Source organism: Acomys minous (assembly GCF_964271855.1).
Source record: "Acomys minous genome assembly, chromosome: 5".
Lineage (NCBI taxonomy): Eukaryota > Metazoa > Chordata > Mammalia > Rodentia > Muridae > Acomys > Acomys minous.
In genome coordinates, this window is record NC_140494.1 from 24541292 (window position 1) to 24556769 (window position 15478).

Genomic DNA, 15478 nt, shown 5'->3' on the forward strand with positions numbered 1-15478 from the left:
AGCATGGTTACTAGCACCCACAGTCTGCCTGTATCCCCAGATGTAGGAACTCCAGTGCTTCCAGCCGCCTGGGCAGTGCACTCCTGTGAACACACTTACACACACACACACACACACACACACACACACACACACACACACTAAAATAATAATAATTTGCTTTAAAAAAAAAAAAAAAAAAGGAAACCCAGGTAAGAGTGACGATGCTCACCTGCAGTCCAAGCACTTAGGGAAGCCGAGTCAGGCTTCCATAGTCCAGGCCAACCTGACCTTGTCCCAAAATAGTGAACAGAATTTAAAGGAAAGCAAATACCTCAGTCATTTAAAAAGAATACAGTTTAATGAATACATTTATTTTAAAAATTAATATAAGTGAAAAAATAAGCAAATGAAAATATGTATCATTAAAATAGATCGTGCTAACATTTTAAATGTATTTCAACTCATTCAGTTATATCTATGTGTACACGGATGTAAAACTGATTATCAGAAGCCAGGCATTAGTATGTATCAAGTTTACCATCTTTCCTTGGCTATCAAACCTAACAAGGACACTTCAATAACACCATCAGCACGACAACAAATTGTCTAGAAGCACAGACAACCCTCCCAAACTAAAATGACAGTTTTGAAAATACTTTCATTACATACGTCACTCATTTTTACCTGTTAGTACTGGCTGTTTCATCTGCACATGTGCAGTGACAAAGACCAAAGTAGTTTCTAGATTGTGCACAAGACTCCATACTCTGACAAACATAAGGAGTCAATTAGAGACAATGCAAGCACCAGGGAGACTGAAGAAACCTACTGTGTCCCCTAAATGTTGACTCTTGGGAAGAAATGTACCAGCTGCAAATTTGTGGATTTTTTTTTCTTGTTCTGCACCACACTTGCATTAAAAAGTTAGCCCTAAAGCTGAACACACCTTCATTTTCCATCTTAGGTTCATATGTTGTAGATCCCAATGCAGTTCACAGCACCCATGTCCAACAGCTCCCAAACATCTACTCTAGGCTCTGATGCCCTCATCTGGCTGGCCTAGTTGGGTCAACGGAATCATCTATGAATTGTGTGTGTCTTGTTGGTAGATTACTAGCAGTCTACACAATAGTGTTGGAAGCCTTAAATGGCCCCACCTATATTCCCTGATCATGCATCTGGCATATTACAGCTTTGTGAGATTCTGTGTTTGTTTGTACTGGTGCTGAGGCGCTAATCCTGGGCCTTGCCCACACTAGGAGAGTGCTCACCCACTGCAACTTCTTTTTAAGAGCTAGGGATTTTGTTTTAATCTGGCTAAATAATTTCCACGTGAAAATTGCCCGGCAGCATTCTGGATTGCTATCCTTGTGCCTGTGGCCTTATTCCTGTTTCCCTACCTGGGGAAAAAAAAAAGTTGGCCGATAGCATAGAATTGTCAAAAGAAAAATGCAAGTGTTTACTCCTACATTTTTCTATGCATAACTTCCCTATTGGATTACTTCACTCACTCATTGAGTCACTATTTTGTGGTGTTGGGATGGAAGCCAGGTTGTTGCGCATGCTTGGAAAACCCTCTTAACAAAGAATCAACCCTCTAGACAGCCAACTTCCTTTTTTCTTTTGACAGTTTCATACATGTAGAACTTCCACTTTTAACATAAAACCAAATATGAAAATAATGTGCTCATCTTTAGGGTTAGCCTTTAGTAAGTGTGGTACAAAACAAGAAAAAAAATATGATTCAGAAAACTGCGACTGGCTTACTTCTTCCTAAGAGTCAACACGGAAACACAGTAAGTTTCTTCAGTCTCTCTGGCGCTCGCATTGCCTCTTACTGCCTCCATCTAAGATTATGGCAGATTATTACGAGTATTGTATAATCATTCCATGAACGTGTTATACAAATGCTGTTTCAGCACTGGAATAAATCCAACGTCAGTCAGGCAAAACAAACAACAACAAAGTCATTTTCTTGCAACAGTATTCCTGGGCTCCGCTGTACTTATTAGCAAACCGAGTTGGACAGGGCTCAGCACCAAAAGGCTGAGGAAGAAGGATGGTGAATTTGAACCCAACCTGGTCTACACGAAGCCAATCTGGCATACAGGGCGAGACCGGCTGCAGGGGCGGGGTGGGGGTGGGGGAATCGTGTAATTCATTGTACCCAGGAGTGGGACTGAAATACCCAGATGTGAATAAAACTATCAAACTCTAAATATATCTCTAAGTCTTTCAGAACAGACTTCAAAAGCAGAGAGAGGAGGCCCTACTTAGCCTGTTTCGCAATAACCCTGGGCGTAGACTGATTTACAGAAAGTTGGCACTTCCAAGACAGAGCGCAAAGGCCAACATCCACCCCGACTTTGGCAAGTCCCACTCGCGAGCAGCACTAAGGAAACCATAGCCTCAGGGTTAGGCAGGCACCGGAACCCGACTTCTGCACGCTTTGTCCCGCGTAGGACAACAGTTCGGACGCACATTTCTGGGTTAAAAGCGGACGCTCCAACCGGCCGGAGCTAGCGGCTCCGGGGAAAGGTCCCGTAAGGCGACCGATAGCTCTGGGTGCTGCCGCGCGCTTCCGGTACCCAGCTTCCGGCTCCGGGTCCGGGCCTGGGGGCAAAGGCGGAGCCTTCGCCCGCCGCGACTTTCATACTCGCACCATGGCTCTGCGCTGGTGGTGCTGGCGGCGCGGCTGCTCCTGGAGACCCGCGGTCAGGAGCCCGCGACCGGGACGCCCTGGCTGTGCGGGGCCGCTCGGGACACGTGCCGCCTGGAACACCCGCGCGCAGGTGAGGCCAGGACGCGCGCGCTGCAGGCGGCGTAAAGGTCACCGCGCCAATGACAGCCGGCGACCGAATGAATGGGAGGACGCGCACATGCTGCGGGGCCTGGCCTGGTGTGTCCCCTGGGTGGGACGCCGCGGGAGAGGGGATAGGCGAGGGGCCCGAAGTGCAGAGCCGCTGCCGGGGCAACCGGGGGACATTGGGGCTGAGGTAGGGAAGCGGCGGAGCGCAGCCCCCTCTCCCCCAGAGAGACCGGGGTGTGTCATCAGATTCAACCAGAGCCAAAGGGACCTCTGATCTCACCTTCCTAGCAATTTCGGATTTCCGATCCAGTTAGCCTCAGGAAAGAGTGTGTGGCTCTAGCAAGGGGCGGACCCGACTTCAGTACTGCAGGTGCTTACGAGGGAACGCACACCCGAAAAGGCGCTGGAAGGACACTAGAAAGAGATGAGCCAGAGGGTGTCATGAAAGACCTATGAATTCGTTGAAGTAAAATCATCTCAGTACTAAGCGTGGTTCCTTGAAACTCTCCTACTTCGTTCGGCTCCAGTTTCATTTTCTCCGGTCAGATTAGCCCTGTACTTCGCTCTCTGCTTCTGTGTGAGTGGGGTCAGCCCAGACCGCTGGCGTTACTTGGCAGCATGTACAGACAGACTTGAAGTTAGAGGTTTTAACACTTTGGGTTTTGGAGTTCTTTGCAGCTGCACAGTAATTGGCAGTTCAGCTTTCATCTTAAAAAAAAAAAAAAAAAAGAGCCCACCTCCGGGCGTGGTGGCGCACCTTTAATCACAGCGCTGGGAGTCTGAGGCTGCTGGATCGCTGTGAGTTGGAGGCCATCCTGGTCTACAAAGTGAGTCCAGGACAGCCAAGGCTACACAGAGAAACCTTGTCTTGAAAAAAAAAAGCCCACCCCCTTAAATTCGGGTTCGTATTTTAGTAAGATTTGGTAAACTTTGTATGTCACTGTACTTATTAAACACTATACCAATACGAAATATGTAGTACTTTAAATGTCTGCTTTGTACAGTGGAAGAATGCATATAAAAATTATCCAAAATATAATTTGGAGAGAAAATGCAAGTTGATCTAAATAGAAGCAATAATTCATAAGAGAAAGCCTTCATCCTGTCATTAGGACTAATAGTATGTGAGGCTAGAGAGATGGCTCAGTGGTTAAGAGCACTGACCACTATTCCAAAGGACCTAGATTCAATTCCCAGCATCCACTTGGCCTGTAATTACAGTTCCAAGTAGTTCTAACACCCTCTTCTGGTCTCCTTGGCACTGCACATGAGTGGTGCATAGACATACTGCAAGAAGTTGGCCAAGTTGCCTCCTGTTAATGCCAGGAGAACTGAACCAGGAAACCAGGGGACTCAAAGCAGCCAAGCATTTGGATGTCATGTGCGCTGTAAGGCTCATTCTTATTATCACGCTCCTTGGATAACAGGAGTGTACAGTTCAGCATGAAGCTCACTTCATAGCCCACTAGGTTCAAGGTTATATAAAGCACATTATGTACCTTCAGAAAGACACTTAAAGTGTGAGAACACCATATTCTACTCCTGGGCTCTACTCCTAGTCCATTTGTTTATTAAACATTACTTACCCAGAAGCACCATTTTCAAATATGTTTAAAGCAGCATAGGCAGCATTTATGTAAATGCTAGTTCCTTCCTTAATAGTAAAACCTCTTCCTAACCTTCCCAGATGATGCTCTTGGCATCTTGTGTGTTATGAGAACTTAAAGAACTTAAAGTCTTCCCTGTTCTGTGCTGAGTCGCAGTTAAATGGGAGGAAATTGCTTTGCTGCTGCTTTTCTGGTGTAGAAGAGAAGAAACAAATATGGATCCAGCTTTTAGAAGGAATGGATGTATTGTTACAGATATTTTTATTTTCTGCTTTGTGTGTGTGTGTGTGTCATTGCTGGGGATTAGACCTACGGCCTTTTGAGGAACGGGCAACCGCTCTTCTACTGAGCGTTTCTCAGCTCCCTTTTTATTTTGAGATAGGGTCTCTCTAAAAGTTGCTCAAGATAACCTCGAACTCACTGATGTCCAGGCCAACCTTGAACCTATGATCTTCCTATGTCAGCTTCCTGAGTAGCTGGGATTGTAAGCCTGCCACACTGGAACTGCCTCTGCTTCCGGTGTTCTGATGTGATGCATATTACAATCCACAGTTGGGAAAGAAACTTCTAATTGTCCTTTTTCTTAAGTGGCTGACTGAATGATAACATATGTTATGAGTTATGGGGATGTTTGTTGTTATGAACAAGTTTTCCAGGGATATTCTTACAGGTTTCTTTATACGTTTGTTTTACAGATGCCCTGTTTTAGTCCTATGAAGACTTTACCATCTTCCTTTCCAAATGTACATAGTATATCACAGTAAGTTTATAATTCATACTAGGGCTACAAAGATAATCGCTGCTAGTAAACTAAGTTTCTGTAGACTAGACTAACACATTAATATGTTTATTAAGTAAAAGTTATGATAGTTGCTTTATATGATCTCTGACACTTCAAAAAAATGAATCTAGTAAAGTTTGAGTTCTACTCAGAATACAATGAATATAATGTAGTCTTTCTCCAGTGTTGGCTCTTGGTGTCCTGTTCATTAAAATGACCTATTCATGTATTATTTAGCAAGATGAGAATTCTGTATGTGTTTCTAAATTATGGTGACCTCTGCAGATTCACGTTTGATTTCTAGCAAGTCGACTTCATTTTTCCACCATATAAATATGCATGTATATATAATTCTTAAAAATGGAGTCATGTACATTTCCACTCACCTCAGGTTTCATCAAAGGACACCAGCAATGTGCTGTTGTAGTCAAACACAGAGTGGTGAGAAATACACTGATCCTTTTAAACTTGGTTGGAGAGACTTGAAAGGTCTGTATGAAGACATCAGGAAGGTAAGGGCTTTATTTTACTCATACCTAATAACATTTTAGAATTACAAGCCAACAATGCAGCTATTTCATGGTGGCTCACTCCTATAATCCCAGCACGTGGGAAGCTAAGGCAGGAGGAGAGAACAGCCATGCCGTTGCCCACTCATCAGATTTCATATGTTACCTCAGCAACATCTGTGTGCAGCCTGGTTCTACGGAGTGTGGAGGATACGGTACATGTTACTATGCAGAAATATGTTACTGCAGAGTTGGAGAACTGAAGAAAATGGGCACTGGCAGCACATGCTTCTTCAGCGAGCACCTAACCTTCTCTGTATGTGTCATTACCCAGTGACTCCTGATTGTCATCAGTATCTAACTCTGAGTGCCACTGCAGAGATGACACTTTTCTTTCAACTCGTGTAAAATGTCATTTTTTTTTTCATTATGGCATTATGGATTGCATTATGGCAAGACTATTCCCCTGGACCTCTCATAATGTATGCCAAAGCAAACCATGTCCTTAGCTTAGCTAGCCTCTGTGTTGCTAATACTGATGTGAACTATACAGTGAAAAAAATAAAATAAAATAGGGCTACAGACATGGCTCAGTTGGTAAAGTATTCGCTGTGCAAGCGCGAAGAGCTGGGTTTGATCCCCAAAACCATATAAAAAAGGGGGCCTTATTAATTAATTAATTAATTTATTTATTATCATAGCAATGGGGGATAGAGAGAGGTGTATCCTTGGGGCTCACTGGCCAGCCAGCCTGTTCTGCATAGTGAGCTCCAGATCAGTAAGAGACTGTCTCAAAAATCAAAAAGTGAATGACACCTAAAATTGTTGTCTTCCATGCATGCACAAACTAAAAAAAAAGGAATAAAATCCTGTTTCAAATTGTTCATATGTCAATTTAGTCCCTCACTCAGAATTTACCCTCTTTCTCCTGAAGGTTCTAGTATGATGGCCCAGAGCAGTACAGCAGTGTCACAGAGGACTTCACACATGCTAGCCAAGTGCTCTACCACTGAGCAGTACCTCAAGCCTTTGCGTGGTGCTTTGTTTTGAGATAGGGACTCACTGTGTAGCCCAAGCTGGCCTTGAACTCATGATCTTCTTGCCTCTATCTTCTGAATGTTAGGATCAGAGAAATATCCTGCCATACCACTGGCTTTCATCTTATTTTTTGTTAAATTATTTTAAGGTAAGCTCTCACTATGACACCACTAGACAGACCTTGAACTTCCTATCAGGATGGCTTTAGACTCACCATACTCCTGCCCCCCAGAATGCTGGAATTATTGACATACGTACCACATCGCTGCTATGTCTTCCTTTCCAGATCTTACTGAATGCAGTGGGTGCTTTCTGCTTTCCTCTGCCTTAACTTTTTTCAACATTGGACACTACCGTTTTCCATCCTTGAATCTGTTCATTTAGTTTCCATGTTTTCCCGAGTCACCCAGTCTTTAGGCATCCTCAGCTTGGGTGTGTGCTCCTCTTGCCTCATCTACCATAACCCCTGTAACTGTGCTGTTGTTTGGGGTTCTGACAGACCTCTGCCCCTACCTCGTGTTCGCTATATATTCATTTCCATTCTGAGTCTCCAAATATCTCTACTCCAGATTGACTTGTCTCTTCTAAGCCTACATAGCTAACTACTTAGCAGACTACTCAAGGAAATAGCTGTGACGTGACTATGTCCAACTTAGGATTTGGAATGCTCTTCTCACTCCATATGTAGTTTTGTTTTGTTTGTTTGTTTGTTGTGTTTTGTTTTCCCTCCTGGTTCCCCTGATTATGGAACAGTTCACTTAGGATGCTAGGAAGAGCCCCTGGGTCCTTCTTGTGCTTTCCTCTATGACCTGCTAGTCTGTCTTTGACCTTCAGAGCCCTTCAGGCTGCAGGCCACACTGTAGCCTCCCTTCTGTTTCATTTTAGTCTCCCCTTAGCCTGAACCAGCCTTTCTTTGTCCTCCCAGAGCGGTTTTCTTTACCTTGGATGATATTAACATATTTTACATATTGTATTAACTGAAGTTATTGATCTGTTTGTCCCCATCTAGACCCTGTGCTCCTTGTGGGCAAGGGTTGTCATGCTTATCTTTGTGATATGTGTCTTTTATCTTGGCACTAGTAATGTGCTCCTTAGCTTTGTGGCTCTGATTCAAGCTGTGTTCCTTGAGTGGCAGATATAACATGTACACACCCATGGAGAACCCTTTCTGTTCTCTGATCAAACCCAGCCAGTGTTTCCCGAAGCTCATCTCTGTACAGCAGTCACATTCCTTGCCCCACACTAATCTCTTCCTTTTTCTGGACTTCTGAGAAGTGACCAATATATTTCGCACTGAATCAGTCTTTATTTTGTTTTGTTTTTGAAGAGGGTCTTGCTATGCAGCCCAGCACATCCTTGAGCTCATACCATCCTCCTACAGCCTCCCAAGGGCTAGAATTACACTTATAAGGATACATCACCGTGTACAGTTTTCCCCTATTTTTCATTTTTGTGTTTTATTGAATATGATTTATAAAATAATGGCATTATTACATTTTCATACATGTATATAATCTGCCTTCCTTAGATCTGTTCTTCCCACTTATCTCTACTCTGTCTTTCCCATAGTTTTTTTTTTTCTCCCAGATACATCATATATTTTGGTCATACTCATTTTACTCTATCCTCCTTTCTCTTCCTTCTTCCTGCTGGTAAGTACTTTCATGTGTTGTTTTTTTTTTTAATTAGGATCTACAAATGAGAGAAAAACATGACCTTTGTCTGTCTGAGTCTGGTTTACTTTGCCATTTCTATCTGTGGAAGTATGGGGATACTTTTATACTAATTTCCGTGGTAGTTAGACCACTTTATGTTCCTCCCAACAGTAAGTGGATTACACACACACACACATATCCTCACAAGCATTTGTTATTATTTGGTAGCAATTCTGACTAGGGTGAGGTGGAACCTCAGAGCAGTCTTAGTTTGCATTTCCCTGAGGCCAAGGATGTTGAACAATTTTTCATATCTATTTGGTTACTTTTATGTAGCCCATGAGTTATTTATTTGGGTTGTTTGGCTATTATATATTTTGAGTTCTTTAAATATACTGAATACTAATCCTCTGCCAGATATATTGCCAGTGAGATTTTCTTCCATTCTAGAAGCTGTCCTTTTACTCACTTGTTTCCCATGGTATACAGCTTTTTAACTTGACGCAATTCCTTATGTCAGTTCTTGATACTATTTTCCAAGCAACTGGCATCATATTGAGAGTCACTGACTATGTCTGTATCTTGAAGTATATTCTATGTATTTTGAGGTCTTACATTAAGGTATTTGAGCCATTGGTTTTATTTTAGTTTGGTTTGGTTTGGTTTTGGGTTTTTTTGAGACAGGGTTTCTCTGTGTAGCCCTGGATATCCTGGAACTGACTCTGTAGACAGGGCTGGCCTCGAATTCATAGAGATCTGCCTCCCAAGTCATTGGTTGATTTTTGTTTATAATAAAAATCAGGGATCTAGTTGTATCCTTCTACATGTATATGCCCATTGTCCTAGCACTATTTGTTGAAGAGGATTTTTATTTTTCAATATGTGTTTGGGACATTTTTGTTAAAAATCAGGTGTCTCTGGCATTATGGCTTTAATTCTGGATTCTTTATTCTATTCCACTTAACTAACTGTATAGTTTTATGCCAAGTTCCATGATTTGTTACTGTGGTTCTGTAGTATAATTTGAAGTTATGTTTTTGACTCAGAGTTGTTTTGACTATCTGGGGTCTTTTGTGCTTCTGTAGGAATTTTAGGGCTGTTTTTCAATTTCTGTTTAAAGTGTCATTAGAGGGCTTCACAGCAAGAGCATAACTCAGATAATAATAACAAATTCTCTCTCCACCTCAATAGTAAGTTTCCCACAGTTATGCAAACTATGTCTTCCCTACATTTCTTCTGTGAGCCTTTGAAATGTCTTCTGCTAAATAATGCCCAGACAGACTTACTGGTCTGTGCCTCATCCTAGCTTTTGTCCTCTTGTCTGTTGACTCCCCATCCAGGATACTCCTGGTCTGCTTCGTAGGCACCCGCACTTCATATTGTCTGTCCTCTGCCTTCCAAAGTGCTTCCTAGCCCTCTTTCCTTTTGTGTCCTGTTATCACTAGGTGTCCATGTAACAGGTGGCAATACCTGCCCTAGTATGGATACCACAACACTTGTGGCAAACTCACACATTTTTTAAAAAATTTTAATTAATTAATTTGTTTTTTCAAGACAGGGTTTCTTTGTGTAGACTTAGCTGTCCTGGACTTACTCTGTAGACCAGGCTGGCCTCGAACTCACAGAGATTGCCTGCCTCTGCCTCCCGAGTGCTGGGATTACATTATAGTTGTATTGACTTTCTCAATTGAAATGAGTTTGCTAAGATAGAACTGAAGTTTTGAAGAATATAAAGTTCCTGCCTGTGATGACTGTAATGCCATGCTAACAAGAAGAACTTGTATTTCAGGAGCTGCACATCTCTACCAGAGAACTGAAGGACATGTCCGAGTACTACTTCGATGGCAAAGGAAAAGCCTTTAGACCAATTATTGTGGTGCTCATGGCCCGAGCGTGTAATATTCATCATAATAACTCCCGGTCAGTACTTTATCTTTTTTACTGGGAAGTTGTCGTTCATAGAGTTATTAATGAATTGTTCATTTACAAAGCCCTTTCCTGTGTGTAGGCTCAGACTCCAACTCATTAAATAAGCATCCCTTTACATACCCTTAGATGTCCACAGTAGAGAACTTGGATTGCAGATAAATAGACTGGAAACATTTGAAAGCCAGTTATTTTCCCATTAGAAGGTGAAGAATTTTCATTTAGCCGTTATACACATGGACAGTGCTTGCACACATCTTGGATTGACTGCTTTCTTGTGACCTTCATTGTGCAGAATAGATTTTTTTGTTGAGAATATGCAATGGGTTTTAATTGACATAAATGAAGAGAAATGTTTAAAGAAAGCATGGCCCATGGCCCTCAAATCTTGAGCACAGATAAATTTTAAAACATTTAAACATATTTTAACATTAAAGAAGTGTTTTTAAAGTTTCCTGTTGCTTTGCATGGCCAGACCTTTTTCTTTTTCTGTTCCTTTGTTTGATCACCTGGTGCATATCCATACTCTGCTTTTTACTTACCACCTTTTTTGTGGGGAGTAGACAGTGATGCTGGGCATTGAGCATAGGGCAGGACATCAGGCTGGTGAAGCAAGCACTCTGCCGTTAGTCACAGCCCCCGCCGTTTTAGAAGTGTTACCATAGTTTTATAATGATGTTAATTGATTTACTGATAGAAACTGTAGCAGGCTATGATATTCTGATGGACTTTCCTAATGTTCAACCTCTGTATCTTTCTCTTAATAGACACTACTTTTAAAGCCCTCCTCAAAGTTGTCACGCCAAGTGTAATGATAATGTTTTAAAAATGAGCTTCAGGTGTTGCTTCTTAACAGACACTTCACTGCCTGCTCTGTTCTGTAACTGTGCCCGTCAGAGTTCAGCATGTCACACTCAAAGTTGGCTTCCACATAGCTTGGGACTTTTAGGAGGCCACAGTATGTTACGCATGTAGTGAAACCTTTAACCAACACCTAAGCCACTTTAACCAACACCTAAGCCACTTTGACCAACACCTAAGCCACTTTCACCTGATGTGGGAAGCAGAGCAGCAGGAGTGCTTCTTCTGGACACATTTCTCTCAGTCTCAGCACTACTGCTGCCCACAGCTCTGATGCTTCCCATGCACTATGGCTTCTACCCGATAGATGCTCACCTAGGAGATAGGAATCAACAATGTCTTTACCAAGCCAGGCGTGGCGCAGGCCTGTAATCCCAGCACTCAGAGGCAGAGGCAGGTGGATCTCTGTGAGTGTGAGGTCAGCCTGGTCTACAAAGTGAGTCCAGGACAGCCAGGGCTACATAGAGGGAACCCTATCTTGAAAGACAAACACTCCCAGTGTCTTTGCCAGACTCCTTCAGGAGGAGCGATGCCTGAGCCTTTAAGAGCGCTTGTTCTGTGGAGGGCCCTAGGTTGGCTCCTAGCACCTGCGTTGGCTCACAACTGTCTGTTAACACCAGCTCCAGAGCATCTGACACCTTCTTCTGCAAGTATTGCATGCACGTGGCACAAATATACATGTGCAGGAAAAATGCTTAAACAAACAAAATATAAATATAATTTTTAATTAAAAGTTACTTCTGAGGTGAAGACTATTCTAGAGAAATCATTGATGAAATTCTTTAAGTAAAAATACCAGACAGTTTATTCATTTTAGATATAGTATGGGAAGGAACATTTTCTCCACTAGCTAAAAATCATCATTCTCTGGCCATTGAGATGGCTTGGCAGGTGGAGGTGCTTGCCAACAAGCCTAATGGCTTAGGTTCAACCCCTAAGACACACATAGTAAATGGACAAGCTGACTCCCTTGGGCTGCCCTTGACCTCTACATAAGTACTGTAGCATATGAACTCCCTCTCCCACATTAAATAAATAAAATTAATTTTTTTGGAAAATGCATTTTAAAAAGTCTATTATTCCCTGTAGTTGAAATTTTGATTCTCTTGAAACTTTATAAGTTGTTGGTTGCAGAAAACACTGGGAAATATAACACAGTTTGAGGGTTATTTGAGCTACACCTTCATTGCTTGATACCTGTTAAGGAAAATAGACAGATTTCAGAAGTAGTGTTGGACATGTGGGCCTGACTCATGATTGTGGCGTGCATTGGGGTGATTCTGTACCCACTGATATGATTTTAATCCCCAACTTCTTTTTTTCAATGTTATATTAGCATATGTTGATTATCTGCCTTTCTGTCTGTCTATCTATGCATAACAACAGGGTTCATTATCACATGTTCATAGGTTTAATATGCTTTGATCAAATTCATCACTCCCCATTCCTGTTTCTTGTCTCCCCACTAATCCTCCTTCTCCTTTCATGATCTTTTATTTTTGCTTTTGATGACTCAGTGAATGTCATTAGGGCTGCTTATAGGAGCCTGAGTATTTTATCAACAGCTACACCACTAAAGATGTCTCTCCCTCCCCAACAAACCATTAACTGACCATAAATCTTCAGAGGGGGAGGGGGTGGGGCCTCATCTCAGTTTACCTCTATGATAGACTGTTGAGAGACACATTCTTGAGCAGGTAATCACAGCTGTTTAAATTCAAGAGTGCAATATTGATGTGCCAAGGAATCAGCATTCCTATACTCTTCTCCTCCTTTTTGACTCAGTTCTTTCAACCCCTTCCTCAGCAGTAGTCCCTGAGGCTTAGAGGGTGTGATGTTGATGTCCCGTTTATGGCGGAGCTTTCACCAGCCATTTGTTCTCAAAGCTTGACCAGTTATGGATCTTTGCAATGCTCACAGCAAAAAGAGGCTTTTCTGCCTGAAGCTGACATTAGTGCTTTCTATCCAGTGGGCACAAACAGCTATTTAGAAGGTAATTTAACAGAAGTATTTTGTCCATTTAGCAAAACACCAGCAGTAGTTTTCTCCACCAGTATCTGTGACCTATCAACCATAGTGGTTTTACTGGATTTATAGTGCCAGGTGTGAATTCTCTCCTGTGAAGTGTGCTTTAAATACACTCAGAAACCAGTTGGCTATACTACATAATATATTTCCCACAAGCTGGGCGCAATGGCACATGCCTTTAATCCCATCACTCAGGGAGGCAGGTCGCTGTGAGTTTGAGGCCAGCCTGGTCTGCAAAGTGAGTCCTGGACAGCAAAGGCTACACAGAGAAACCCTGTCTCAAAAACAAAACAAAACAAACAAACAAAAAAAGTATTTGCCTCTTGTACCAATGAATACATGTTGCTTGACCAAGGATAATGGGCCAAAAGTTTGAAGGCGTTCTTCCTACACCCTTATATTGAAGAGAATTTTCTTTTTAAAGAAGGTCTTGTGATGCTTGTCTTCCTCAGCTTTCTGAATACTAGGGTATACATCATGCCCCACTTGAAACACCTTGGATGTTGATGCCACAAGCATTTCCCCACATACACACATTGGGGGTTTACTTGTAATCTACTTCAGATGTCAACAGCATATGTTAATATATGGATATGAAGAAATATTTTTTAAATAACTTCTAAGTCAGTCTGGGTGGCAATGCCTTTAGTCCTAGCTGTTGAAATGACTGAGGCAGAAGGATTGCTTAAACCCATGAGCTCAAAGTCAACTTGGGAAACATCATGAGACCCTATATTTTAAAATATAAAAAGAAAGTCACATGTAAGCTAGGCATTGGGTTTATATGTGAATTATATTCTTCCTGCTTCTATGTTTAAAATTCATTATATTTTTTTTAATCTAATGACGAGGAGAACGAGTTCTCAAGGGATTACTGAGTCATTGCATATGGAAGGTGTAGCCAGGTTTCAAGACAAAAAAAACTTTCTCATGCTACCTTATGTGTCACCTCTTCCAGAAACTGGGAAGGTGTGGCAGCCATTTCACAGCAGGAAGTAGGAATGGTACCCAGCTCTCCCAAGGCACGGCTGCGTTTGGCACTTAAAGATAGTGTTAACTTTTTTGGTAGTCTGTAAGTTTTGGTCATCTATCCCGCCATTGTGCTGCATTCAGGGTCAGCAGTGGCTGTATTTTCCAGATATTACCTAACAAACATAAAAATGTAATTGAATGGGAGGAAACGTCAGAAAAAATTATGATATGTGTTCTCCTGTAGAGGTTGTCACAGTGCCAAGTAACACCCTAAGCAAGAGTTTTTATTAGACTGGCAATGTAACTTTGGAACGGCGCTTATATGCATGTGTGTGCATATATAGTCTTTACAGTTTCAAACTGTTTTTGTGAGCTGGGGACATGGCTTAGTGGGAGGGCACTTGCCTAGCATACGTAAGGTTCTAGTTTAAAAACCCCAAACAAAGGACGTTTGTTTTGTGAAACAGTCTGGCCTCAAACTCATTATATTCCTATTCCAATTCCCAAGTTCTGGGCTTGGCACACATCACCCAGTTCAAAGTATTTTTAAAAATTTTTGTTTTCATATCCTCAAATTACAAATATTTAATGCTGGCTTCTTGTTGAGTGCTCACCATTTCATCCTTCCAGTAGGAGCCCTATTTGTTGACATAGCTTATAATAATGGAAATGGTGCCCAACTTGGGAATACATGGCAAAGGTCAAAGGCCTTACCAGTTTCTTAAAGGTAAGTTCTACCACTAATTAGTAAAAACTGTGTATTTTGTTAGACTGAAATTCAGTTGGGATAATAGTCTTAGAAAAGTGTTTTAAAACTAAAAGTCCATACATTTTCCTATGCATCAACTCAAAGAAAATAGAGCCTTGTAAGTTTACCTAGATAATGTAGAAGGTCTAACTTCAGCACACGCTCTTTAAAACTACCTGAACACTGATTTTCCACTTTCACTGATGCAGTTCTCGTATTGGTATTGGAGACCAAACCCAAGGCCTCTCACATGCCAAGAACCGTCTTTTCCCTGTGAGCTATGCTGCCCCCTGCACTGGGCTTCCTGAGGATTTGTCTATACCTACTAGTGCTTGTTCTTTACTCTTTCCTCCTTGAAGCAGTCTCCTGTAACCTGGAAATACTAGGAACTGCTACGTTTTGAAATGTGAAATTTAATTATATATATGTGTGTGTGTGTGTGTGTGTGTGTGTATGTATATATGTATATATGTATGAGTTATATAATATAATTATATTTAACATATAATTATATTAAGTATATATTAATTCTTTAATATATATTAATTATTGATAATCAATA

General features: G+C 41.7%; 1 protein-coding gene across 2 annotated transcripts in view; it reads left to right on the top strand.

Moving 5' to 3' along the window:
- The first annotated feature begins 1829 nt into the window (after positions 1–1829).
- The window catches only part of PDSS1 (decaprenyl diphosphate synthase subunit 1), a 39775-nt gene continuing 26126 nt past the window's right edge, over positions 1830–15478 (top strand). The window contains exons 1-4 of one of the 2 annotated variants that reach the window (XM_084781989.1): positions 1830–2774; positions 5094–5158; positions 5571–5691; positions 10171–10301. In XM_084781989.1, the coding sequence (XP_084638115.1) occupies positions 2646–2774; positions 5094–5158; positions 5571–5691; positions 10171–10301 (446 nt within the window). In that variant the 5' untranslated portion in view covers positions 1830–2645. Of the gene's footprint in view, positions 2775–5093; positions 5159–5570; positions 5692–10170; positions 10302–15478 lie in introns of those variants that run through there. The other variant, XM_084781990.1, reaches the window with a different exon arrangement.